The 25,305-nt window shown below is 44.5% G+C and overlaps 2 protein-coding genes across 2 annotated transcripts; one reads left to right on the top strand and one right to left on the bottom strand.

Annotated features, from left to right (window-relative positions):
* The first annotated feature begins 1,686 nt into the window (after positions 1–1,686).
* Positions 1,687–9,585, top strand: LOC110089206 (selenide, water dikinase 2-like). The gene is made up of 8 exons (XM_072991490.2): positions 1,687–2,027; positions 2,823–2,926; positions 3,128–3,235; positions 4,272–4,426; positions 6,857–6,947; positions 7,330–7,429; positions 8,231–8,443; positions 8,834–9,585. Exons 1-8 carry the CDS (start codon positions 1,739–1,741, stop codon positions 9,061–9,063), a joined length of 1,290 nt encoding a protein of 429 aa, XP_072847591.1. The 5' UTR covers positions 1,687–1,738; the 3' UTR covers positions 9,064–9,585.
* Positions 9,586–9,637: 52 nt separating this feature from the next.
* Positions 9,638–24,829, bottom strand: IKBKG (inhibitor of nuclear factor kappa B kinase regulatory subunit gamma). Its single transcript, XM_020812092.3, has 15 exons — positions 24,643–24,829; positions 23,293–23,487; positions 19,822–20,030; positions 19,549–19,647; positions 17,963–18,142; positions 17,733–17,797; positions 16,502–16,564; positions 15,461–15,572; positions 15,235–15,353; positions 14,226–14,378; positions 14,011–14,107; positions 13,664–13,813; positions 13,405–13,547; positions 13,110–13,171; positions 9,638–10,379 (listed from the first exon to the last, which is right to left on the bottom strand). The coding sequence occupies exons 2-15, from the start codon at positions 23,474–23,476 to the stop codon at positions 10,222–10,224; spliced, it is 1,794 nt and encodes a 597-aa protein (XP_020667751.3). The 5' UTR covers positions 23,477–23,487; positions 24,643–24,829; the 3' UTR covers positions 9,638–10,221.
* Between the last annotated feature and the right edge of the window lie 476 nt (positions 24,830–25,305).

Genomic DNA, 25,305 nt, shown 5'->3' with positions numbered 1-25,305 from the left:
TGTCTGTTGGAGAAGGCGGGAATATTTTGGTGGGAAAAGAACTACAGCCCTGAGTAGAAGTAGAGGCAGGGCTGGGTGATATAAAGAGGGGAAAGGACAGCTTGCCTCATGGTCGGGAGTGGATATGGCTAGAGCAGTGGTTCTTAACCTTTTTGAAAGAAACGCCCCCTTGAGCCATTGAGGAAGTTATCATCGCCCCCCTCCCTGCGGTGATGATATCTTATTTATTTATTTATTTATTTATTTATTTATTTATTTATTTATTTATTTAAGACACTTAAATCCAATGACCCCTGAAAACAAAATTCAATTCCAAGAAAATGAAATGCCCCCCAAAAGTAACATTTAATGATTTAGTTGCAAGCGAATTTTAAGACACAAAAAGAAATATAAAAAGGGCATAAAAACAAACCGCAATGCAGAAACTAAAAATTTCAAGACGAAAACTCTGAAACTAAATTAAGATTAGAGGAAAATATATATTCATGCACACTGTAAAAAGGCTGCAGCCATCTTCACAGGTTTGGCTTGCTCCAGCGCCCCCCTACCGCCCCCTTCTGCTCCAGCGCCCCCACGCCGCCCCTTTTCGTTCTAACGCCCCCCTGAAAAATGAAATCGGCCCCTGGGGGGCATTATCGCCCACGTTAAGAACCACTGGGCTAGAGGACCCATGGACTGGGAAGGTGGAGAAGCTGAGGGTCCCAAGAGAAGAGGCAGATGCCCGAAGAAGTGAGCTTACACTTAAGCCCTCTTATTGTGGGGAGCGTGAGGCGAAGGAGTGGAGGAAGAAGTTGAAGGAGGAAAAAGAGGTTGAGAGGGAAAGGAGAGGGAGATTGGAATGGCGGATGATGCAACAGCAGCAGATAGGTCATTCAGGAGACTTTGGCCAGAGAATGCCTCCTCCCGAGACCTGATCTGGACAGATGACCGGGATGAAGACACAGTACCCCTATTGGAGGGGGAGAATGGACAATTATTAAACGCAGACTGTACCCTGGACTGGCCAGGTCCCTGGAATACCCAGGAGACTAATCCATTAAAAATTGAAGACCAGAAGCCCCCTCCTAACCTGTTGTTAGAGGGAGACAATGGTTGGAATATGTTTGTAGATATAGGCTGTTTGTTAAATAATCCAATAAATGTGACTCCAATTTCTGAACCAAGGACGCCTGTCAATTCGAAGAAAAAGTGGAGCCAGGCCTCGAACCTTCACACCCAGCCTAGAGCAAAAGAAGCCTGAACTTTTTCTCAAAGCAAAGATGGTAAAACCCAGTCTCTAGTACTTTGGATTCCTCATAAGAAAAAAAAGACAAGCTAGAAAAGAATAATGCTTGGAAGAGGTGAAGGCAGCAGGAAAAGAGGAACACCCACTGTGACATGGATTGATCCCATAGAGGAAGCCACAGTTTGAGTTTACAAAAGAGGAGCAGAACTGTTGTGGACTTTGGAGGCCACTCGTTTAGAGGGGGTCGCGTTAAGTTGGAAGCGACTTGAGGAAAAACAACTTGGTAACCCTCTCCCTTTCTCTGCTTTAGAACTGTCCCTCCTCAGGGGAATCTCCGCTCTCTGGACGAAGAAGGAGAAGGGGGCGTTGCCGCCCCCTTTTGGCGCATAGGCGAATAGTACGCCCCGCCCCCTTGACGTCACTAGCAGGGGCGGCCCTGGCGGTCGTTGGGCGGCCTCGCGGCCTTCAGGTCTCGCGGGAGGACAGGCGGCAGCGGCTGTTCTGGAAGCCATCATGGCGGCGGTGGCAGGTTCCGCGTCCGAGAGCCTGCCTTGCTTGGCGACGGCGGTCCCGAGCCCCGCTCCGGCGCCGGCGCCACCACCGCCGGGTCCGCCGGGCTACCGGCCCTTCGATCCCGAGGCGGTCGGTTTAAGCCCCGGCTGGAGGCTCACCAGCTACGGGGAGCTGCGCGGATGAGGCTGCAAAGTCCCCCAGGAGACGCTGCTCAGGCTCCTGGAGGGACTCGGCGCGCCTCGCTCGGGCTCGGCCGGGGAGCCCGGGGTGGGGACCCCTCCTACCCTCGGTGAGACGGCCGGGAGGGACGGGGAGGCGCGGGTGGGTTCCCCGGGGGTAGAAAGAAGCCACGGAGGGAGAAGGCAAGCGGAGTCCGGGCGGGAGGAAAGGCGGCAAGCACGGCGCGGCTTGAGGTTGAGGGGGCGGAAAGGCTGGGAAGAGGGAGCACGTCGGAAACCCCCCTTTTTTTTTTGCCCTCGGGGACCGAGAGTGGTCACTTCTTTGAAAACAACGCATCCTGCAAGGAAGAAAGCGTTTTATAGAGGTATCCTGCTGAACCCCACTGGCGAGGAGCAAACCTGTCAGTCGGAAGGAAATGTTAAGAATTGGGTCTGTTCCCTGGTGTGTGACTTTTCCGGTTGATAAGTCTTGAACTTTAAAAAAATGTAAACAAGTCTCTGTAGTGTGGTATTAGGCTACTACAAATAGGACTGGATTTAAAATTTGTCCTTTAACATAAATTCTTTGTGCGACTTTACTAAGTTGCTATAACAGTTAAGGTATGGCCGTTAGAATTTTACTTTACTTTTATTGGATTTTTACCCCGCCCCGCCCCCCCTAGACAAAGTCTACTGGAGCGGCTTAGAAGCATTGCAATGAACTACAGTACTTGATAACTCTAAAGCACAAAAGTAAACTACAAACCTGATCGCTTCCTGTACATTCTGTTCCCTTAGTTATTCTCAGTTTTACTGTATCTATAGATATGATCTGAAGAGACAACTCTTTCAATGGAACAGTTTAAATTGCTTGCAGAAGTACTTCCAAGAGATGCTGCAGTGTTTGCATTTTGTATCCTCCCTAGGTGTTGGAATGGACTCCTGTGTAATCCCTTTGAGGCATGGTGGGCTGTCCCTTGTACAAACTACAGACTTCTTTTATCCACTGGTGGAAGACCCCTACATGATGGTGAGTTCAGGGAGACAGTGGGTACCAACAGACGGTGAGGGCTGTGGATTCATTAGAAGGAATTGAGCTGTGTCTGTGATGGAACATGATACATTTGTGCTCAGTATCTATAGGTCTGCCGTGTCAGGCTCATGGGGACAGTTGGCTTGCTTGTCACTTTCACCAGTATTGAATGCCTATTGCTGCTTGTGTCTAATTTAGGGCCGCATTGCCTGTGCCAACGTTCTGAGTGATCTCTATGCCATGGGCATCACAGAGTGTGACAACATGCTTATGCTACTGAGCATCAGCCAAAAAATGACTGAGGAGGTGAGAGATGCCATAAATAATTGTTTATTTTAAAATAGCTTTTTTAAAAAATAGCATCAAAACTTGAATGTTTTGAACCTTGAATGTTTTTATATGCACTTTATATGATGAACTGTATGTAATTACATTATAGAGAGTTATAAAGGGAATTACTAGCCTGTCTCAGGCTGTCATTCTGGAAGTTTCTTGTTCAGGCTTAGCTAGGTAGGGAAGTGGAGGCAGTGATACTTTAGCAAGCCTTAAAAAGAAGGGGAACCATTGTTTAGCAATGGAACACATGCTGTGAAGGAAAGAGATACCAAGTTTGATTCCTGGCCTTATCATTTAAAAAAATCAAGTGGCAAACGAAGTGCAAGTCCTCTGGATGTGACAAAGGGGAACCGCTGCTGTTTGGAGCAGACACCACTGAGCTAAATGGAGAAATATTAAATAGAGAACAACATGTATTCTGGGTATGCTTTGCTACATTACCAGTATATTAAGTACAATTTTTCTGGGATGAAGCATACCTTTAGGATTTGAATGTGTGACGGTTTGCAGGGATAAAAATCAAACATTTGGATTCAATTCAGACATCATGCCAAATCAGTTTTGAACTCAGATCTTCGTTTCAGCTTCAAAACAATCAGCCAAGATAGCAGAGCTGTTTGTCTGCTTTCATTCCCCATCACCACTTATTAAAAGGTGTAGGGACTCCTGGGATGGTAGAGGAAAACCTGAAATGACAGGCTTTGAATTCATACACCTGCAAAGAAAAAAGTAAGCAAACTTACTTAAGTGGCTTAAATTTTTTAACACTTATTTGTTGGCCACTTTAAACAATGGCATGTCAGTTTGGGGCATTAAATAAAACCATAATTAAGCTTCTTTAAGTATTGAACTGAATCCTTATAGCCAAGCACACTTTACAAAGCCAATATTTGGTAGATTCCATTTTGCTGTGGAGCACACAGGCAGGAAAGGGGGAGTATTCCAAAAGAGGTCCAAGAATTATTGCAAGCAGGTCCCTGATGCCTTTGTTGTTTCTTTCACTCAGGAGCGGGAGAAAATCATGCCGCTGCTAATCAAGGGCTTCCGAGATGCAGCAGAAGATGGTGGAACTTCAGTAACTGGTGGGCACACAGTCTTAAATCCTTGGATCATTGTTGGCGGGGTGGCAACAGTTGTTTGCCAGCCAAATGAATTCATCATGTGAGTACTAAGATCTCAAGTAGGTTGGAGTTCAAGAAGTTTACGTACAGGGCCATAGATGTGTTTGCAGAAAGATTAACTATATTACACTGACAGTTATTGGGCAATATAGGCTTGCTAAATTAAAATGTCTCTGAGGTAAAAACTAGAGTTGAAGACAGCATCATTGAGCTAGATTTAACATGTAATTAATGTAATTTAAAATTTACAAGACAAAACTTGGGTGTGGGAGCTGAAAAGTCTTTTTTGCTCTTGTTCCATAATAAAGAGTATTGTTGCAAAAGTCATTGTGGTTACCAAATCATGTACAAGGTGACTCTGTAGAGACAAAAAGAATGGTCACAATGAAAATAATGTAGTATGCTAGTGAAAATAAGTGGAGCTAACCTTGCTAATAGTCCAGATGGAAACTTTCTTGAGAATAGTGTGTAATACACACCCTGTGAAGAAGCAGGACTGACCAATATTATTGAGGCATGGGTGCAATTAAGTCTTTCTGTGCTGCCTTGATATCTGGATCAACACTAGCATAGAAGGTTAAAGTGGCTGTATGGTCTATATTACAGCAATTCTCTTTCCATGCTTCCTCTGTGTGTGTGTGTGTGTGTGTGTGCACGTGTGCACGTGTGTGTATGTGAGAGAGTTTTGAATATATGTATCTGAAGTTGGGATCCCATTGATGAACCATCATTCTTTCTGCCTGAGCAGATGTGATGTGAGGTTTGGTGTTAAAGATTCCAGGGATGATTGTCTTGAGCAGGGGTTGCAACATCTGTGTTCGGACAGTCTGGCTGCCCTGATGGCCATGAGGGTGTTCCAACACATAATTGGCCTAGTGCATGCAGCAATGTACGTATTCTGGTCCTCATTTTACGCCCAGAGTGGTCGATCAGACCAGATGGGCGGGATATGAATGAAATAAATAAATAGGTATGAGGCTATTGATCTCAAGTAATGGATTTTATACCTATTCCCGTGTTATATAATTTCATCTGGAATTTAGAGTTACGGTGGCCTTGTCCGCTTGGGGGGTGGGGTGAGAGACCTAGTAGGATGTTCCACCCTTGGAGACTAATGGAATATGAGGGGTTCCTGAGGAGCCTGAAGGATTCTCTCACTGTTGCCACCCTTGCTTTCTAGGCAGCCTCAGCTGCTGTGTAAAAGCAGGTATTTTCTATTACTGTTGGGCACTCACTGTGCCTCTTGGTAGCTTGGTCAGGTATTTTTGGCCTAGCAGGAGATGAAAGATAACCCCTGTAAATGTACTGTGGTTTGCTTGCCAGACACCTTGACAGAATTGCTTCCATCCTCCTGATGCTGTGTTTACAGAAAATCAACCAAAGTAGGATAGGTGTCCAAAACAGAGTCTGGTGTGATTGTGTCGAATACTTTCAGTTACTAGGATTGAGGATGTGGGCATGCTTTAGACATGTCCAGACGACTATGTTTATGTTGGCCCTTGCTTCTTTTGACTTATGCCTTCAACAAGGAGCATGTCAAAGAGAGCCTCTCTGAGAAAGAGAGGTATTCCCAAGTGTCTTAAATGAAGTTATGATTTAGTTATTTTCTGACGAAATGTGTCTTGGAATGGAAAATGTGGTGGCTGACATTTTCTGCCTAGCCACCCAGCTTCACACACTCTTGGATGGAACTGATTCTAGGCTGAGTTTTGATACAGCAACTTGGTGGTGGGGAACAGGAAGGTATAATCACAATAAGGCTAGATATTTCCAGATGTCATGCATTCAGCCGAAGAAAATCTGGAACCAGAGTGGTTAATTACAGCCGAGGAAAATGCTGGGCAATTAGAATCACCGCCAGATTCTCCTCTCCCAGTAGCCAGAGCAGGCAGAGAAAGCTTGTGGAAGCAACAAGTCAATTCTCTGGCTCTCCACGCTCCTGCTTATCTTGAACCTTGTTCTCTTGACCCTTGGCTTTTGGACTCTGACTTCTGACTACGGTTGTTAGTTTTGGCTTTGACAATTTGGCATCTGTTTTGTATCTCCTGGACTTCTGATACTGGACTGGCTTCTTGGACTTTTGCCTGCTGAATCCCCTAGGAATGTGACACCAGATGCATAGGAAAATGTTTATTAGGCCTAGCAAATTCCATCACAAATTATTTTTCATGGGTATTGAATGAAATCCTAATATTCTAAGCCTGACATAAAATTGCTGTTGTAACTTCATTTTATTTTGCCAGTGGTCATAGTGTTATTTCCAGAGGACCTTTAAACTACCTTAAAATTTAACCTTTTAAACCATTTCTTTTTATAGTACTCTTAAGCAACATTGTGCCTATTCCTATTGTTGTAGAATTTAAACTGTCTTATATCTCGTTAGGAGCTGTCCTGATAATTTTGCTTCAGAGTGGTGGATATATAATTTAATAAGAACTTGAGCCTTGAGATCCTTTTTATTTTATTCTAGGCCAGACAGTGCAGTTCCAGGGGATGTCCTTGTACTGACCAAACCACTAGGGACTCAAGTGGCTGTGAATGCTCACCAGTGGCTGGATAATGTAAGTCCTTGCCTGTGGGGAATGTCAGGTGGGACAGTCCTTTTGAGTTCCTTCATATGCTGGGAGGACAAAGGGAGAGGTCTCGTATATATAAAGGGAGACAAGCAAGAAAGTATTGGCACTAAAATAGGTCTAAGCTTAATATAGACCTTGGGCTGTAAAATAGATTTAGAATATTCTTTGTGCCTGTATTATCTAATGCAAATGAAACTTATCAAGACACAGAAAATAGGATGTAGAGCAAAAGTAACTTGACTCACAATGGCCTTGTCTTGGAAATCTTATCAGTGTTCTGTGCTAACTTGTGTGGGACAGAAGTCACAGAATTTGCTGCTGAGGAGCAGAGAACCTCATTTCCAAACTCTTGTTACTTCTGTTCTAGCCAGAACGGTGGAACAAGATCAAGCTGGTGGTTTCCAGAGAAGATGTTGAACTAGCCTATCAAGAAGCCATGTTTAGTATGGCCATGCTAAACAGAACAGGTAGGTTGAGGTTTGACATGTATGTCGTTTGGAACTCATGACTGATGCTGTTGTGACAAAGATGCTATGCTTGTTTTTAAAACAGCTAAAGTATGTTAGAATACTAAATCTATTTTTGAGTATTTTGGGGTGAACTGAGCTACCTTCCAAGAGGTGGGAAAGGAATATTTTTAATAACATGTTATCTTAATTGTCCACACTTACTGTGCATGTACTTCTCCTGAGGCTTATAGCATTTGTATTCCACTTCTATAAAGGGCCAGTGTATTGAACGGAGCTTCCTAAATTAGAAACTCACCACTTTGTCCTCCCCAGAGAAGAATTTGTGTTTAAAAGTATGAAGCAACAGCAGTCTTGTGTATACTTGCATATATTAGGCTTGTCTCATTTCCAGACATTACCCAACTTCTATCCCTTCCCAGTAAAACTTATTGCTGGGATGAGTCATGAAGCTCAAGTGTTTGAAATTCTGTGGCAGAATTATTTGATAAATCTGCATTGAGCTACAAAAAGCATAAGTGATTAAACAGAACTGATTTCTGCAGACATTTGCAGTTTGTTTGGAATCATGCAAATGACACTCCCTAAGCCCAAATAAGATCTAAAATATCCATAGTTTGTAACACATTCACAAACCTACACTGCTCCCACCTGCCTCCTGAATAGCAGGAATTGACACTACAAGAATGATTGTTACTGTGTCAGTTTTACACTGGGTCATAGTTAGCTGAGAACTGCTATATGCAGAACTGGCTATTACTCTGCCATCACATGTGCCTCTAAATGTTCTTTTTCTTCCAGCGGCCAGTCTGATGCACACTTTCAATGCTCATGCAGCCACAGACATTACGGGCTTTGGAATTCTGGGCCATGCACAGAACTTGGCCAAGCAGCAGCGCAGTGAGGTGTCATTTGTCATCCACAACCTGCCCATCATAGCCAAGATGGCTGCCATCAGCAAAGCATGTGGCAACCGGTCTAGGCTCCTGCAAGGAACATCCCCAGAAACATCTGGTAAGAGAGACTAAGGGAGGGGACAGGTTGGCATCTGTCACTGTATCTCTGGGTTATTAGCAGTTGTTCATTGGTTTGTGACTTAGTAACAAAATAGCAAGACAAGGTGGTATACTGAGTCCTCCATTGTAATGCTCAAATGAAGGCCCTTACCATAATGATTGTTGGTTAATTATGCACTCTGACCAGTAGTTGTACTAAAAACAAATTCCTGGACTCAAGATTATTTAATTCCAAGTATTTGTTTTTAAGATTTCTTTGGATATTAGTAAAAAAGTAGACTACCTCCTACAAATTGGCAGTTCGCATTCCCTCCTCATAGGCTACAGTAAATGAAACTATTGGGAGTTACTTTACATCTGTGAGCCGCTTGCTCTCTTTTTCTGATAGGTGGCCTGCTGATCTGTTTACCTCGGGAACAGGCTGCTCGCTTTTGTGCTGAAATCAAGTCTCCTAAATACGGAGAAGGACATCAAGCCTGGATCATTGGCATTGTGGAGAAGGGCAACCAGACGGCCCGCATCATTGACAAACCTCGTATTATTGAAGTGACACCTCGTGGGGCCAGTGCCTCCCCTCAGGATAACAATTCCAGTGCCAGCCCTGAAGCCGCCTCATGAGGTGGCAGAATGGCTTTCTTCTGTCCACTGTAGATTCTAGGCATGAAAGTGCAGCATGCTGATGTTCTGGATCAGTGTGCCCTCACTTTCTATTCTAGCACAGTGATCCCCAGAACACAATCTCTTCACTTGTTGATGGCTCATTTCTTCCTGTCATCTGAAGGTGTGATTACTTTTAAAGCTATTTCCTACAAGCAGGTAAATTGCTTAGCACTGTTTGATCTGAAGAAGATAGTAACTTGAATTATTTATTGGGATAGTTCTGCCTGTTCTTGAACTCACACCGCTTTTTGGTCAGACTGAGCAGCTGGTCCAAAAGGAAAGTGGGTTGTTTAAAAAGCCATTTGGCTGGGGTAGAGGTCTCTCCTCTTTCATGAAGCACCTCCTTTAAAAGCCATTTGTAGCTTTAGGAGGAGCAGAGGAGCCTTAGAGGAGTAGCACCAAGCTCAGCTTCATGGATTGTTCTTTCGGTTGTAAATTATTGGTGATTGCATTAATTAAAAAAAGTTGATTTCTACAGTGCGTATGAGATGTCAGAAGGATGGAGTGTTTCTTGGTATAAGTTGGGAAGTCATTGTTGATCTTGAACTTTGCTTTAATTGACTTGAGATAAAAGTAAGAACATACAATGGCTCTTCATACTGCAGGCGAAGTGGTAACTAGGCATAACAAGCAGCCTCTTAGAAGACCCCCCCTTTTGTACTACTCTGTGCATGGTCTGCCTCATCACAGCTTGGCTGAAGAAATGTCTAAGGCACAGTTAGGGCAGACCTGGGGGATTCCTCCTGTGACCTAGGAAACAAGAACTATCCATCTTCATGGAGAAGAGGGCAATCCTCTTTTCACGTTGAAAAGGAAAGTTACCAAGAGGAACTTATCAGTATTTAACATTCTTTCACACAAACCCCAAATAGTGCAAATCCCCTTTTCCCATGGCTAGGGTAGCCAGACCCTGAAGAAGGACAGCAAAAGGCTCAACCATTCTCATAGGAGGAAAATTAATAACATACATGGGGGGCGGGGTTAAACAGTCCATGATCCTTGTGCCAGGGTCCTCTTTCTCTCTCTCTTGTCAACATCTGAACCACTGGTCATGTTTAAGGCAATGCAGCAGAAGCACATCACAAACTGGAACCCTCCCTCCTTCCTTCATCAGTGTCACTGGATGCAGTCCATCACATGGATCTGTAGCGTGTCCATGTCTGGAGCTCTGTACTGGCACTTGGGGCAACTGAAGTGAGGCTGTTCCTCAGCAATGCTTTGCCTGTGCCCTGTAATCATCGGGGGATGGAATGTATTGGCACCCATCAGGAAAGCTGGAATGACAAAGGAGAATGGGTTAAGAAGCGCAAAACCTGGCATCTCGTTCCCTTCCTAGCTAACACTGATGGCTACATGTTTGGTAACAGTTGTGAGTTACTGCAGAAGCTTAAAACAGGGTTGAACACCTTATGGCTCTCCACATCCTATTGACCTTATGCAACATAGCTAATAATGCTAAGGGTTGCAATCCTGAAAATATCTAGAGGATCACAAGTTGCTTTTCCTTGATTTTAAAGAAATTTGAAGGAGAAAACAAGGAGGGACAAATCATTTCAGCAGGCTTAGAGGGTGAAAAAGAAGTGCAATCTGTACCACAATTGAACAAGATGGCACTATGACTGCTAAACAATCACTATCCAGCCAAGTAGGCTTTCTTCAAAAAGAAATCTTGTCCAAATGAAGGAGAACAATAAAGTGAATGAAATGCAGCATTTTTAAAAAGAGCCACATTATTTGGAAATAATACTGATAGCTTGAAACCATCAATAGGATATTGGATATCAGAGATCAAAGGAGCAAAGTGCTTTTTAAAAATCAGAACAATGGGGCTACATTTTTGTTTTTGGGTTTTTTGGCATCTGTCTTCACCATGGACCTGTTGCCCTCAACTCATGGAAATGCAGTTGAAGAACCAAGTCAAATAGAGGTGACTAGCTGAACATTTAGACTTTACTGATAAATATCACATGCATTATTACTGCAGTCACTTTATTTAGCAGAAGAGTGGCAGGCAGAGTACTAATTCTAAAAGAAATTTTAGCAAGCATGAAGATGAAGTGAAGCCACATTGTATAGCTGTACTTCCACAGTGGTTTTGACAAAATCCTTATCAAAGGCCTCAGTTTCCTAAGGAAACAGGCAGGAGATAAGAGGGCAGATCCTCTTAGGATTAGTAATTGGATAAAGAGGAACTTGGGGTAAATGGCCAGCTCCTATAATGGAGAGAAGCATGCCATGAATGGCTACTGCTGGACATACTGGGGACCACTGCTATTTAACTTGTTCCTGAATGAAAAGTGATTGATCAGTAACACTGAGGTTTGGAGAGGAGAATTTACAATAGTGAATGGAAAATCAGATTAAAACAGGATCTTGGAAAGCATCTCCAAATGTGAATATGTAACCAACTGACAGATGAGGTTCCCTGTAAGTATTGTGCAGTGACGTATAATCAGAGAAAATATTTTAGTTTCACAGATACAGATGGGGTCTGAACTAGCACAAACCAACCAAGAAAGAAATACTAAGGTCAATAACTGAAGGTAATTTTCATACCAAGAATTGGAATGGTGTTTAAAATTAACTTTCTTGTATTCTAACGCCTTTAATATACAGTGGTACCCCGCTTGACAATGACCCCACTTGATGACGAAATCACTTTACAATGACTTTTTTGTGATCGCTATAGCGATCGCAAAACGATGTTTCTATGGTGTTTTTTCGCTTTACGATGAATAGTTCCCTGCTTCGGGAACCGTTTTTTCGCTAGACGACGATTAGAAACAGCTGATCGGCGGTTTGCAAAATGGCTCCCCGCTGTTTTCCGGACCAATTGTTCGCAAGACAGGGATCCCAAAATGGCCACCCTATGGAGGATCTTCACTGGACGATGAGGTATTTTCCCCACTGGAACGCATTGACTGGTTTTCAATGCATTCCAATGTGTTTTTTTCCGCTTGACGATCTCACTTAACAGCGATTTTCCTGAAATGCATTATCATCGTCAAGTGGGGCACCACTGTACATTTCTGGTGCATGCATCTTTGGTACAGTGCTGGCAACCCACATCTCAAACAAAGGCTATCAGCTGCAAAGTGGGCAAAACTCAAGGGTCTGGAGTTGCGCCAAATCCTCAAAAAAGAACTTAGCAGTAACGAAAGAAACCCAGTTCTGCCTGCCGACAGTAAACCTGGCCCAAGCCCTTGAGAAATTCTGCAGATAGGAATTTGCCACCCATTTTGCCTTAGTAGCTGGTTGGAGAACCTTCCCTATAAGGTACAGATAAAGTTACAGAAGCTTATTTTCAAGGTGTGTATATATCTACAAGATACGCACAGCACAGGGAAAATAAATAGACTACTAGAACTCTGGTCATATTTACCCATAGATTTAGGACAGATAAAAAGCACTTTGTATGTAAGACTAATGGAATTCAGCGCCACAAGGCCTAAAAGTCATCTAGTTAGCTGGCTTGGACAAATCCAAGAGGCAGGACAAGTGTGCCAAAGGCTATTTACTATGAGGGCAGTATAGAACCTCCATATTCAAAAGCAATATTCCACTGAGCATCAGTTTCTGGAAGGCAACAGTGAGGGCAGGATTACTACCTTCAGATCTTTATGGATTTACTAGAGACATCACTTGTCATTGTGGGAAAGAGGATCATGAACTAGACAGATCTTCAAGTAGATAGGTCAGGGCTTTATTTATGTTCTCCCATTAGTAGTAATGGTCTGGAACAGTCAAATCATCTTTTGTAATCAGTTCCTACACTGTACTGTAGTCACTCGCAAAAACAAGGAATTACAGAACTGTTTCAGCTGACTGGTTGTGGCACTTCTAGGCTGCTATATATAATTTGCCCTGGATCTTTCTTACGAAAGAGGTGGACCTGGACCCTGCATTCTTCCAGGTTTGTCTTTCTACTTGTTTTACCCCAATTTCACCTCTTGGTGCACAGGATGGTTGTCTTCGGCCCTCAGGTATTCAGTTGCAACACTCACCTGCTGGCTGAGGAGCAGGACGCATTTCTGAATGGCGATTCCTCATTTCTTCCATCAGAGCCCTGTTTGGGGAAGGGACAACACAACTCGGATTGGTTTGCAGTACTAACAACTTCTCTGGAAAAGGGCAGTGGTAAGATGGGAAGCCGTATTACCTCTTGCTACAGCCCCCCTTTTCATCTTTCCCATGACCAAAAATTGAACACAAGGAGCAACACTGCAACTGAGCCAAAAATGGCTGTAATTCCAGGTGCAAAAATGGCTGTAATTCCAGGTCCATTCACCACCTACTCACCGACTGGCACCCTCAGAGTCTGCCTTCAGCTTCTCATTATCTCTTTGCAGTTGTGCAAGTTGCTCTAGCAGGGCCTCTCGCTGTTCATGGAGCTTTTCACGAGCCTGACGCTCTGCCAAGAAGTCTGTCTTGTAGATTTCAGCCTGTGCAAGGAGGATAGGATGGCACTTACTTTACTCCTGGTGCTCACTTAGAGGCACCCCACCTCCTCTTCCTGCATGGCGGCTGCTACACAGAGAGACAGTCACCATCTACTCACCTGTGCCCTGAGAACGGGCACAGTCTCCATGACAGCTTTGTGCTGTTCAGCCTCCTCTTTCAGCTTGTCAATAAACTCCTGCTTGGCCACCAAAGCCTCCTCAGCCTGCTGTAATTGCTGAGACAGTTCAGCAGCCTGCAGGTCCAGGCCCTGAGAAGAGCAGAGAGAGATGGCACTCACACTCAAGGAGATGCAAGGCACAAATACACCCGAGCAATCTCCCCACCCCCACATCTTCCTCCACCTCATCCCCAAAATCAAGAAGAAGGGGATATGATTGTCCCACCCTCCAGTTTCCACTTCTACAACTGCCAGATTTTTCATTAAAATGACACCGTTTCTCCAACCTTGCTCCGCTTCTCATTTTCCATGCTGGTTTTGATATGGGCATCATATTCCTGGAAGAGTTGGTGATAAGCCACTTGCAGCTGTGCTAGTTTTCTCCTGTGTCAGAAAGGGGGAAATAGGGCAGGTGACAGGGACTTGTCACAGGACTCGAGAGTCTCCAGCCGCAGGGCCCTCTTTTTCCTTTTGGCTCTGCCTCTCCCACTTCTGTACTCACTTTTCCTCTGTGGCGCTCTGCCGCTCCACACGCAGGGCCGTTTCTAGGTTATGAACCTGCAACCGCAACTGATCAACTTGTACGCTGTGTTGCTTGGTGCGGGCTTCAGCCTCCCTTTCAAGCTGCTGGAGCCGTTCGCCGGCGCTACGGACCCTGTGGAATATAGCAAAAAAACCCTCCACATCTAGCCTTTTAAGGACTAAGCCTCAATTTTGAAGTGGATAATACATCCCCCATCACCCACTAAAAGCCTATACCATGAAAGCACCAGATCCAGCATAGTTTCATTCAGTAAGTTTTCCTCACAACCTCTTCCTTCTTCCTCAAAATGTTCGCTACTGCCATCGTCCCCTTCGGTGGCATCGTAAGGAAAGTGGGCCACATCTGAGGAAGTGCGTGCCACTGGGGGGCTCTCTGATCTTTCCATCACAGCTACTTGCACTCCCAAAGACGCAACCTGACTATCTCTTCAGCAATGCAAGGGTCTGGAGCGGATTCATCAAAAAAGCGTCTCCAACAATGCAGCATCTTCTACCATTGTTCCTGTTGTGAATTTATGGGAAACCTGAAAGCATGTGGGAAGACCAGAAGCGCTTTCTGCCGCTTGAAGAATGTCTTGTTACAACTGTGGAAAATAAGGAGCGGTTGAACCTGCCTCCTGTAGGGTTTCAAGATGAGTGGCTTCTCCCAGATCCAGAAAAGCCCTGTTTTGGGCATTCAAGCAGCTAAGATCTTCCACAGTTTCGAGAAGGCACAGGATAATCAGTCCAATTTAGGGAGACTCCATACAGAACAAATTCTATCCCTTGGCAGAACAAGGGTTACTCAGAGAGATCTCTTCCAGTTTGAAATCAGGGTGCTAGAGGAGAAGAGGCAGTAGAGGCAACTTCCCTGTCCCAGAGTGGTCTCAGGTCATTGTGCCATAATGTCTGCATCACTGCAGGCCAAAAGACCCCACCTCCAACCACCTCCCAGCAACACCACCAAACCACACAAATATTGCTCTCACTTCTCCTCCAGCCCTTCCTTTTCCTTTATGGACGTATCCAGGCGCTTTTGACTCTCCGCCAGCTCCGCCAGAAGGGAAGTCACCTGAGCCTTTACTGTGGCCCTGTCGTCTCCAACTTGCTGTAATAGAAAATGGATGAAAATGGTGAGTACCTCTGAATGGAGATAATCAGGAGCCTCCACTTGGGGGAAGACACCCCCACCCAAGGAGCTGGGTGCCCCATTACCTCCAACTGCTTGCCAAGTGTTTGCAGCTGCTGTTGGGTCTCCTGCTCCCGTGCTGCCGTGTAGGCCAGCTCCTCTCTGGCTAACACCAGCTGCTGACGAAGGGCTGAACTCCTGGAGGGGCAAGTTTGAAATAACAGGACAAATGGAAGACATTCGCCCCCTGGCCATCATGAACGAACATGCCATCTGTTCTAGTCATTTCAGTTCTAACCATCGCCAATTGTATTTTATTTATTTATTTATTTATTTATTTATTTATTTATTTATTTATTTATTTATTTATTTATTTATTTATTTATTTGCTTTATACCCCGCCCATCTGGTCTATAAGACCACTCTAGGCAGCTTGTATCACTGAGCAATGAATTCGTGAACCTCCGTTGCTCTGCTGCAGCTCTGTGAAGCTTTTGTCACCATGGTATCAGCTAGATATCTCTGATTATGAGTCAGCTCAGGTGTTAAGATCATCAGGAGAGGCCCCTCTTGGTCCTGCCACCTTCATGCACAGGTGTGTCTGAAGGGGGCACAGGAGAGAGCTTTCTCTGTGGCTGCTCCAAGACTTTGGAACTCCCTCCCACAGGAGACCAGACTGGTCCCATCTATGCTCTCCTTATGCAAGCAGGCAAAGGACCTTCTCTTCAGGCAAGCCTTGCCTCAGTAAACCAGCTACCTGTGTGTGATTTTTAGATAGATTGTTATATAATATTGCTTTGACTGGATTTTTAGTACTATTAGTGTTTTCCATTTTTTAGAGTGACTTTTTTGTGTACTTATTGATCTTTGCCCTAATAGTGCCGGTTAATGTTGTAAGATGCCTCCTTATTTATTGTTCGTAATTTTAAATATTGTCTTTTAATTATGTTAACCACCATTGCATACCCATTGTTTTTTTAAATATTGTCTTCCATTGCCTTGGGTCCTTTTCAAGGAGAAAGGCAAGGTGGGTAAATAACTAACTAAATGCATCTTTCTGTACTACCTTTGAAAAATTAACGGCTGTGCCTACCTTAGAAAGTAATGCTATCACATCACAAACTTACTCATCTTCTGCCTCCTTCAACTTCTTGCATAGCTGCTCAGCCTTGTCCGCACCAGGACTCTTTCTGTGAAAACCGATTGCATGTTGTGACTTTGCAAAGCCTGCTGATTACCTGATTTGCAGCATCAACACTTGAAAAACCCCTTAATCAACTTTGAGCAAGAGAGCACCTACATGCAAAGATACAAGGCTTCGTTGGTTGGGTAGTTCTGTGGGAGGCATCCTCTATACCAGTGGTTCTTAACCTTTGTTACTCGGATGTTTTTGAACTGCAACTCCCAGAAACCCCAGCCAGCACAATTGGTGGTGAAGGCTTCTGGGAGTTGCAGTCCAAAACTCCTGAGTAACCCAAGGTTAAGAACCAGTGCTCTATACAACCTAGGAGACACTGAGACTACTCCATCCATAAAGCCTTACAACTCCTAGGAAGCATTAGAGCAGTTTCCCTGTTTTTCAAAGAAGAAATTTGCAGATGGGAGCGATGGTAATATGCAACACTCCTTTATCACTCTGTTTGGGGCTCCATTTCCCAGAATTCTGCCTGGGGGATTCAGGGCAAACTGAGCGACTGGGAGTCCAAAAAAACCCCAAGCCCCATTTCTCATACCAAATACAGCATGAGAATGAATGGGGAATGTGTTGCCCTCCACAAGCTGTTGGCTGCAGCTTCTATCAGCCTATAGCCTGCCTAGTCAACAGCAAGAAGTTAAGAGAGCTGCAGTCCTTCGGCCTCCAAAGGCCAGACACTCTTCTTCCCTGCACTACAGACCGTGGCCTGCAAACTGGAAGTAGCCTGGCTTAAGCTCCAAGGTATTTAAATAAGACTACCATTTCAAGATCATCATCTTCTCTATGTTCCCCAACCATCTGACAGAACAAGAGGATACCAAGAAAAGGTCCTTTTCAGTGGTGGCACCTTGTCTTTGGAATAATCTCCCGACAGAGCCTTGCCTGGTGACAACTAACATACTTTCGATTTTCAGGCTTTTAAATGTCCACCGAGTCATTTTAGACTGGCCCATGTATCTTGATGCTTCTTTTATATTTATGTTTAGTTTTCTGCATTGCTTAGTTTGTTGAATATTTTTAATATCCTGTTGTAAACCATCCTAATAACCTGGATCAAAAGGTAGCACATAAATCTTAAAAAAAAAAAAAAAAACACCACACAAACCTACCAAGTTTGGTCTATGGAGCTCACTTCCTCTGCTTTTCCCTCCCATGCAACTTACCTGTCTCCTGACCTCTGTGTGGAATCCAACTCCAAGGGATGGTCTACTGGAAGAAGTCCATTCTCCTAGGAAGGGAAGCAGAGAACATCACGAGCTCAACGTTACCAGGTCCAGTCATTGCTCCTTGTACTCTTTTTTTTTTTTACTGCTATGGGGAACCCTGCATGAGCTTTATCCCCACTGCCCGCCCTTGGTCCGGCCCACATTCATGTGCTGCTCATTCCACCTACATTTGCTTCCGTCTTTACTTCAGGTTCTTCTACAAGCAATGTAGACTTGGCTGCTTGTTTCAGTGCTCTGACCTCTGCTTGCAAGGCCAACTTCTCTTTCTGCAAAGCCTCGTTGGCTTCCTGAAGCTCCTTCAAATCCTTCTCAAAGAGTCCCCTTTTTTGCTGTGGCATCTCTGGAACCTGGAAAAGTAGCAAGGAAGGGGTGAAGAACATGCCCAGTGGCCGGGGGGGGGGGGGGGATTGTAAAGCAAGTTAACCCTGCTGGATCACAAAGTTGAACCCTTTGAACACAGTCTGTGGTAGGTGGGGCAATTTCAAGGGGCTCATGAGGCAAACCTTTTGCTCCCAAGATCCCCATGGACTGTACTGGGGTCATAAACGTCATTTTTTTTTGGCCATTTTGTTTGTTTGTTTAAAAAGTAACAGGAAGTGCCAGGAATGGTGCTTCAGAATTCACTTTTTTTCATATTAGGTGGAAAGTGGAGGCTTCTAAGAGCAGAAAAAGGCCACTTTTGCTAAAGAAAGAAAGAAATGTCTTTGGAAGACTTGATGCCTCCCTCTGGTCTCTAGACTAAGAACCTGCATCAGGACATCTATGAAAATACAGTTAACTACAGTTACAGTGGTGCCTCGCTTAACAATTTTAATTGGTTCCAAAAAATTCATCGCTATGGGAAAACATTGCTAAGCGAAACGCGGTTCCCCCATTGGAATGCATTGAAACCTTTTCAATGCATTTCAATGGGGGAGAAAAAAAATCACCAAAAATTCAAAAAGAGTCAGAACGAAGCCAAATTTGGTTAACAAAGGGTTTATTAAGTGCACTAATGATTTCAAGCACTCTAAACCCTTTTAAAACAATTTAACACCTTTTAAAAATAGCAAAAATGGAGCTGTCAAAAACATAGCTAAGCGAAACAGGGGGACCTAAACTATCATCGCTAAGCGAAGCAAGGTCCCGAACATCGCTATACGAAATTTCCCCATTGGAAACATCGCTAAACGAAGTGCAAGATCGCTCCAAAAACCTCATCGCTAAGCAAATACATCGTTAAACGAGGCAATCGCTAAGTGAGGCACCACTGTATATAAGCTGTCTCTTCACTTCCACTTTTCATCAAGTTTACCTATGCATTGAGTTCAGCCTTCCACAACCTAGCACCTTCGACGTGTGTTTGACTCTTAGGTCTTTTGCACTCCCAATCCCAGAATTCAACCTGCCAGACCTACACCTAAATTGTGTTCACTTGGAGAAAGGCCAGGTTGGAAGGCTTGGCCCAACTTCATCTTAGCTGTCTGTTAGAAAAAGGAAGTTCCTTTGTTCTTGCCCCGCTTTTCTCCAGGTGAGCACAACTCAGGAGCACATCTGGAATGTGGAACACTCAGAAGGGAGAATTATTGGATCTGCAGTCCAAAACAAGAAAAAGAAAAGGAGGAGGAGAAGAATGGCACATCTACAATTGACTAGAGTTCTCTTCATGCCCAGCCAGCATGGTCAGCATGAGAGTTGTTGATGTTCTAAGACAACTGGAAATCATCTGGTGGGGACAGCCGCACAAGATGGATGCATTGTCCCTTGCTCTTACCACAGCAAGCACATCTACGTCTTGAGTTAAGGTCACTGTGTCTGGCTCCTCTTGTGCTTCAGACTTCTCCGGCTGGAAGGAAAACGGCTGGGAAGCTGACTGTGGCCAGAAATAAAAAATAAAAATAAATCCAATAAACAAAAAATACTCTAAATGGTTTCAGTATCTTTCCTAGGCCCTTATGTCTTTGATAACTGTATACATACACATTGTCCTGTTATCGTCCCAAAAAGCTAAAGGCACCCCAACCCAATCCTTGGCCCTCCCTGTTACCAGTTTCATCTTCAGTTGCTCCAGTTCCTGGACAGCCTGCTTCAGCTGCTTTTTCAGCCCAGTGCGTTCCGAGTGCAAATTTTCCACCACAAGTCGAGCTTCCTGGAACTTGTGCATGAGGAACTCCTTCTCCTCTTTGTGGGAAACCTGGAATTGCAGGAACTCCTGATAGCGTTCCCGTAGCATGTGGTTACTCTGCCGTATGGCTTCTGCACACAGAACACAGACAGGAGATGTTGGTGAGATCAAGGTTCTGGCTTCCTCTTGGAGGTCAGAATCATGACATCCTTTTTGCTTATAGGCATGAAATGAATGGGAGGAAGAAGAAAAATATCCCACGTTCCTGCCAAAGCCTTCCTTTACTCTGCAGGAAGACTGCAGTGCTCCCTTTTTTTGAGAACCTACTTCTCAATTTCAGAGGCATCACAACCCATTCTCAAATTGAATGAGACAAAAATCCTAAGCACTATGAAATATACTGAGGACCAGACTATTTGAATCAAAGGATTAGGAAAGACTAGAGAAATGTACAAGGCAACTCACCTTCACAAATAAAAAATTGTGCCAGTCTTAAAACCAATTCTCCTGTAGTGTCTATAGGGCTGCACAGGGAATTGAAAGGTTCAGGTTCTAATCCACACAAGGTCATGAAACTCACTGGGTGATCTGGTCCAGTTGCTCTATCCCTGATCTACCTCACAGGACTGTTGTGATGGTGATGGCGAAGATAAAAGGAAGGGGACAAGAGCCCTGTACACTACCTTGAGCATACTACAGAAAAGGCACAATACTAATAAAGAAGACACCACACCAGCCTCCACTAATCATTCTCCACCTCCATTCTAGTTAATACACAAAATCTTGACCACAGAAGTAAATGATGTGGAAGGTGAGAATAGCTTATTTGTATATGACTTCTCTGGGCTGCTATAACTTAAGGTCTGGGAGAGTGCTGACTACTTCCCTACATGCTGCTGTGTGTAGACTGATACAGGCTGATTCTACTTCCATCGCAATTTTTGTTGTTGTTGTTTAGTCGTTAAGTCGTGTCCGACTCTTCGTGACCCCATGGACCAGAGCACGCCAGGCCCTCCTGTCTTCCACTGCCTCCCGGAGTTTGGTACCAAATTCATGTTGGTCGCTTCGATGACCCTGTCCATCCATCTCATCCTCTGTCGTCCCCTTCTCCATTGCAATACAGGCATTAAATATTTCACAACCACAATGTCCAGACTGTAAACAAGATCAGCTCTGTTTTAATTGCTCCCAATTCCCCTGGTTTGTCCCTTCACTGGAGTCACTAATTTCTGGACAGAGTTATATTAAGTCTTCTTCCCTATGACATGTTAAATGTGAGTCAGCTCAAATTGAAAGTTGAAAATTAACAAAGATACTGCTATTTCTGCCAAGACTAGTCTTGTAGGAATTCCATGCCAGGCAGGACCATGCCCCACACCCCTCCTCTATATACAGAAATAGAGCAGGCAGCTTGAGGTTGACCAGGGCTCTCTAGCTCTCCTCTGCTGAAACCAAAGAGCTTAATGGCTCTTGTTGGTTTATTTAAAAGGGAAAAGAGACAAATGATAATCCACCTGAAATTTCTGCTACAAAAAATACGGAAATTAAAACAGCATGCACGGAACCTCCTTGTCCTAACTACTTAGAACAAGGAACATTCAACCTATTTTAGCTCCTATGCTGATTTTTATTAAGGTGTGGGAAGGTAACAAGTATTGGTGTTTTCACAAGAATTCCAGTTCAGTTTATTAAAAAAAAAAAGTTAAGATCTCCTCCCATCTTTGGATGTAATTTTACTGCTGTGGTTTCACACATACACCTTGCTGCTTCCATTAGCCACATCTCGTTTAGCCTAATTGGACAGGTTTACTTCCTAAATATAATTTTCAGGCATGACTAAATTTAAGTAGAAATTAGAATAGAAGTGTGATGTCTGATTATATTTAAATGTATTTTAATAGGGTTTTGTAAATATGTGGTGGGAGGGGGTAAGTGAGGAGCATGGAACGTTGGTAAGAATGGTTTTGATTGGCTGGGAGAGAAACTAGATAAGGAGCAGGCAGATTAGAGTCTTATTTAGGAGACTTTCGTCTGGTGTAGAAAGATGGGAAGAGGGTGGTTTTGGAGTCTGGGGTTTGAGAAGGAAGTCAAGAGAGCTGGGGAAGAAGTAATAGAATAAAGGATCATGCTGAATGATTTTTAACACTGTTATTTTAACAAAACCTTATTTGCTCTATTCAGACTGAGTGGCGCACAGCTCAATAGCCAAGGGGTGGCTATGTGTAAGATGTTATAAGAGTTTGAGTGAAAGTGTAAATACACTGTGAAGGAGTAACGAGGAGTGCGCCGTCCTCCGTGGAAAGACACACAGTAGAAGAGGCGGAATGCGCTGTAGGGGTGTTAATTGACATTGATCAAACAGAAATGATAACTGAGAAGCCAACGGAGGTGTGTCTTGTGGAAGAAGGAGGGGAGGAGCTAGATCTGATAGTTTGGGAGGAGATAAAAGAGGGGGAAAATGTGCGGGTTTTTAGAATTTGTACGGACGTAAATCCAGAAAGGAGCAAGAGCCGAGGGGTTCAGACGGAACCCATGCTTGGGTTCGAGACTCCAGTTGGAACCACGGCAGGTTTCCCTAATTTGGCTACCGGAGGAGGATTACTACCGGATCCGAACTTCCCTAGAGGGCCAGGAAAGTTTTATTAGAATGGACGGTAACGGTGCATCCGCGAAACTACCCTGGTGGGAGGAGGGTAATACGTCCTGGACCCGAGTTTCAGAAGAAACCTCCGGAGGGAGATTGGGCGAGGCACCCTTGTTGCGGAACAGTCTGTGCCGTCCGGAGTGCCCCCCTCTGCCCAATGACCGTGAGAAATTCGGACCGGCCCCTTATTAGGTGACCAAGGAATACCTCCTGTTATACGTTCAAAGAGATATCATTTGTTGGATGACTGTATGTTGCAGGATCCGTTTGATCCAAGAGAATCAAGTTCTGCAAACAATAAAACTTCTAATGTTGGATTTTACGATGAGCCTCCGTGTCTCTTTCCCGCCTTCACCACCAGTGCCCCCCCCGGCTAGAGAAGAACTTCCTTACATACACACACTCATAGGAGCAGCTAAAGGCTGATGGCCATGAAAGAGAAACAGAACAAATAATTGAAGATAATTAATGAAAATGTGTTTATTCCTGTGGTGATTTAAAGAGACCATAACCAAAACAGTCAAGTGACAAGACAAAGTGGGGTTTGATATCAGTATCAGAGAGAAGAGGTGTGACAAGCAGTCCTAGCCAGACTGTTAGTCTGGCACTGAAACTCAAAAGAGGAAAGTACCAGACACAGTAATGGAAATGCACACAGCTGAAATCACGAACTGAATCTAAAGGAGTCTAAACTAAGTTTACCACTTATCGACCTACCTGGATATTTCCTATTCAAATCTCATTCTTACCTTTGAGGTCTCGATTCTCAGCCAGGAAGTGCTGCACAGCCTCATGTCCTGCCAACTCAGCTGGTAGATGAAGGGTAGCAGCTTTGCCCAGAGAGGAATCATCCCCCATTATGCCACAGTCACTGGCTGGGCACTCGCCTGGCTGCACCATGTCACAGCTCCAGCCCCGCTGGGCTCCACTCATCCAGCCAGGTCCTGGAAACAGAGGGTGATGAAGAACAGGGCTTTTAAAATACACACAAAACATACATAAATCCATGAGTGCATCCATCTATCAAACAAATGATGGGTGGTCACCCTTTTTCTGAGGCTACTGTCTCAAGGCTATTTGCTTTCAGTAGAAGGCTGTATAATAATATAAACCTCCCTAACAAAAGTGAAATGTTATAGGTCTAGCATATGTTTCAGTCCAGTAACTTGTGAAAAAGGTTGGTGCCATTTGTGTCTTCCACCTCTTGTTGGGACTGGTACTCCCTCACCCCTGTCTCTGCTGATAAAGGCTATTGGGAGTTGCAGTTCAACAACATTGGGAAAGTCACAAGGTGTCCAGCCTGAAGATATAAGAATTCACACTTTACCCATCCCCCAAGGCTTACCCCCAAGGACCTTGAGCCAGCCACCACCTCTCAGCCTAATGTTAGTGTTGCTGTAAGGGTCTTTTTTTTTTTAATGGAGGCAAGGAAGGAGCTCCATGCATGTCACTCAAAACTCTTCGGAGGAAGCAATGAATAAACATACAATAAAATAAACCCAGAGTAAGACAGGTCTATTAATGGCTATCAGAGAGAACTTTGTTCAGAATCCAGTTTTAATCACCTATCCATGTTTACACTTCTCCTGAAAGGTTTCATGTTTCCCTTCAGGTGGAAAACAACTACCAAGAGGGCTATCGCCTTATATACCCTACTTATGCTTTCAAAGACATCTGGCTGGCCAGGGTCGAGAACAGGGCTAGAAGCATCTTTGCTCCAATCCAACAGGGCTCACTCGTCAGAATTTGGAAAAGTTAATTTTTGTGGGCTACAACTCCCCCACCCCACCCCCGACAACATAGCCAGAGGCCATGTTTGCTCGGGGGAATTGCAGACTCTAAAAGTAACTTATCGGAAGTTCCTCGAATCGTTCCTTTCGGACCCCAGGGGATTCCCACCAGCTTCGGCGGCCAGCGTGGTGGAATGTCCGAACCTCTCCCTTTGAGCGGAAGGAAAGTCTGAACTTTCACGCCTGTCTTGCAGAGCTCCTCCGCCCGGGAAGAGCCGGACGCCTGGGTCCCGATCCCAAAACAAGCCTCTCAACGCCCCAGCATTCCGTTTTCGGAGAAGGGATAACAGAAAGCAGAAGCCCCCCCACCTCTACGCCCGACTCCAGATTCCCCAGTTCTTCCTCTTGCTGCTCCGGCTTCTTCCTCCTTCCCGGATTAATGTTTTGCGGTTCCCCGGAAATGACATCCAGAAAGAGAAAGCAAAGCAAAGCAAAGCGGGGAAACGAAAGGGACGAGCCCGGGAAGGGGCCCGAAGAGCAGGATTGGGGCGGAAGTGACGTCGAGTTTAATGGCAGGGGCGCCCATAGAGATAGTAAATAAGGGAGACCGTCAAGCAAGCAGCTGCTTTATTTTGTTTGTGTCTCTGTGTGTGTGTGTGTGTACGTTGAAAAACTTGCCACGCAATCCCGCTCTTATGTCTCGTCCACGAAAGCTCTCATTCAAATATAGCAGTTAGTCCGTAAGGTGCCACAACGTTTTTGTCTTTTTCAATGTATAGGTTTGTTATATTTTATGGGCTACAGAAACTGCGATTTTCGATTAAGAGGCAAAGGAATACTGTACTGACAACCACGCATGCCTTCTAAGAAGTATCTGAGCTTGCCAAAGCATCAAGTTTTGCCTCTGACTTCAACTATGTATTTTGGAGGGCGAAGATAACAAGATAAAAGCAAGTCTTGGATTTCTTTTGTCATCTCCTCTGCAAAGCCTCTGAAGCACCACTCCAAAGAAGAGACGCTCAGGGTTTCAGA

Source organism: Pogona vitticeps, chromosome 2 (genome assembly GCF_051106095.1).
Source record: "Pogona vitticeps strain Pit_001003342236 chromosome 2, PviZW2.1, whole genome shotgun sequence".
NCBI lineage: Eukaryota > Metazoa > Chordata > Lepidosauria > Squamata > Agamidae > Pogona > Pogona vitticeps.
The sequence above is the reverse complement of the archived record's forward strand: the minus strand, read 5'-3'. Positions and strand labels throughout refer to the sequence as shown.

Coding starts and splice junctions, on each gene's coding strand:
- IKBKG (XM_020812092.3), bottom strand. CDS start 23,476: ATGAGTGGAGCCCAGCGGGGCTGGAGCTGTGACATGGTGCAGCCAGGC. Junction 18,143..19,548: donor ACGTAGATGTGCTTGCTGTG/GTAAGAGCAAGG, acceptor CTACTTTTCCAG/GTTCCAGAGATGCCACAGCA. Junction 14,108..14,225: donor CAGAGCGCCACAGAGGAAAA/GTGAGTACAGAA, acceptor TTTCTGACACAG/GAGAAAACTAGCACAGCTGC.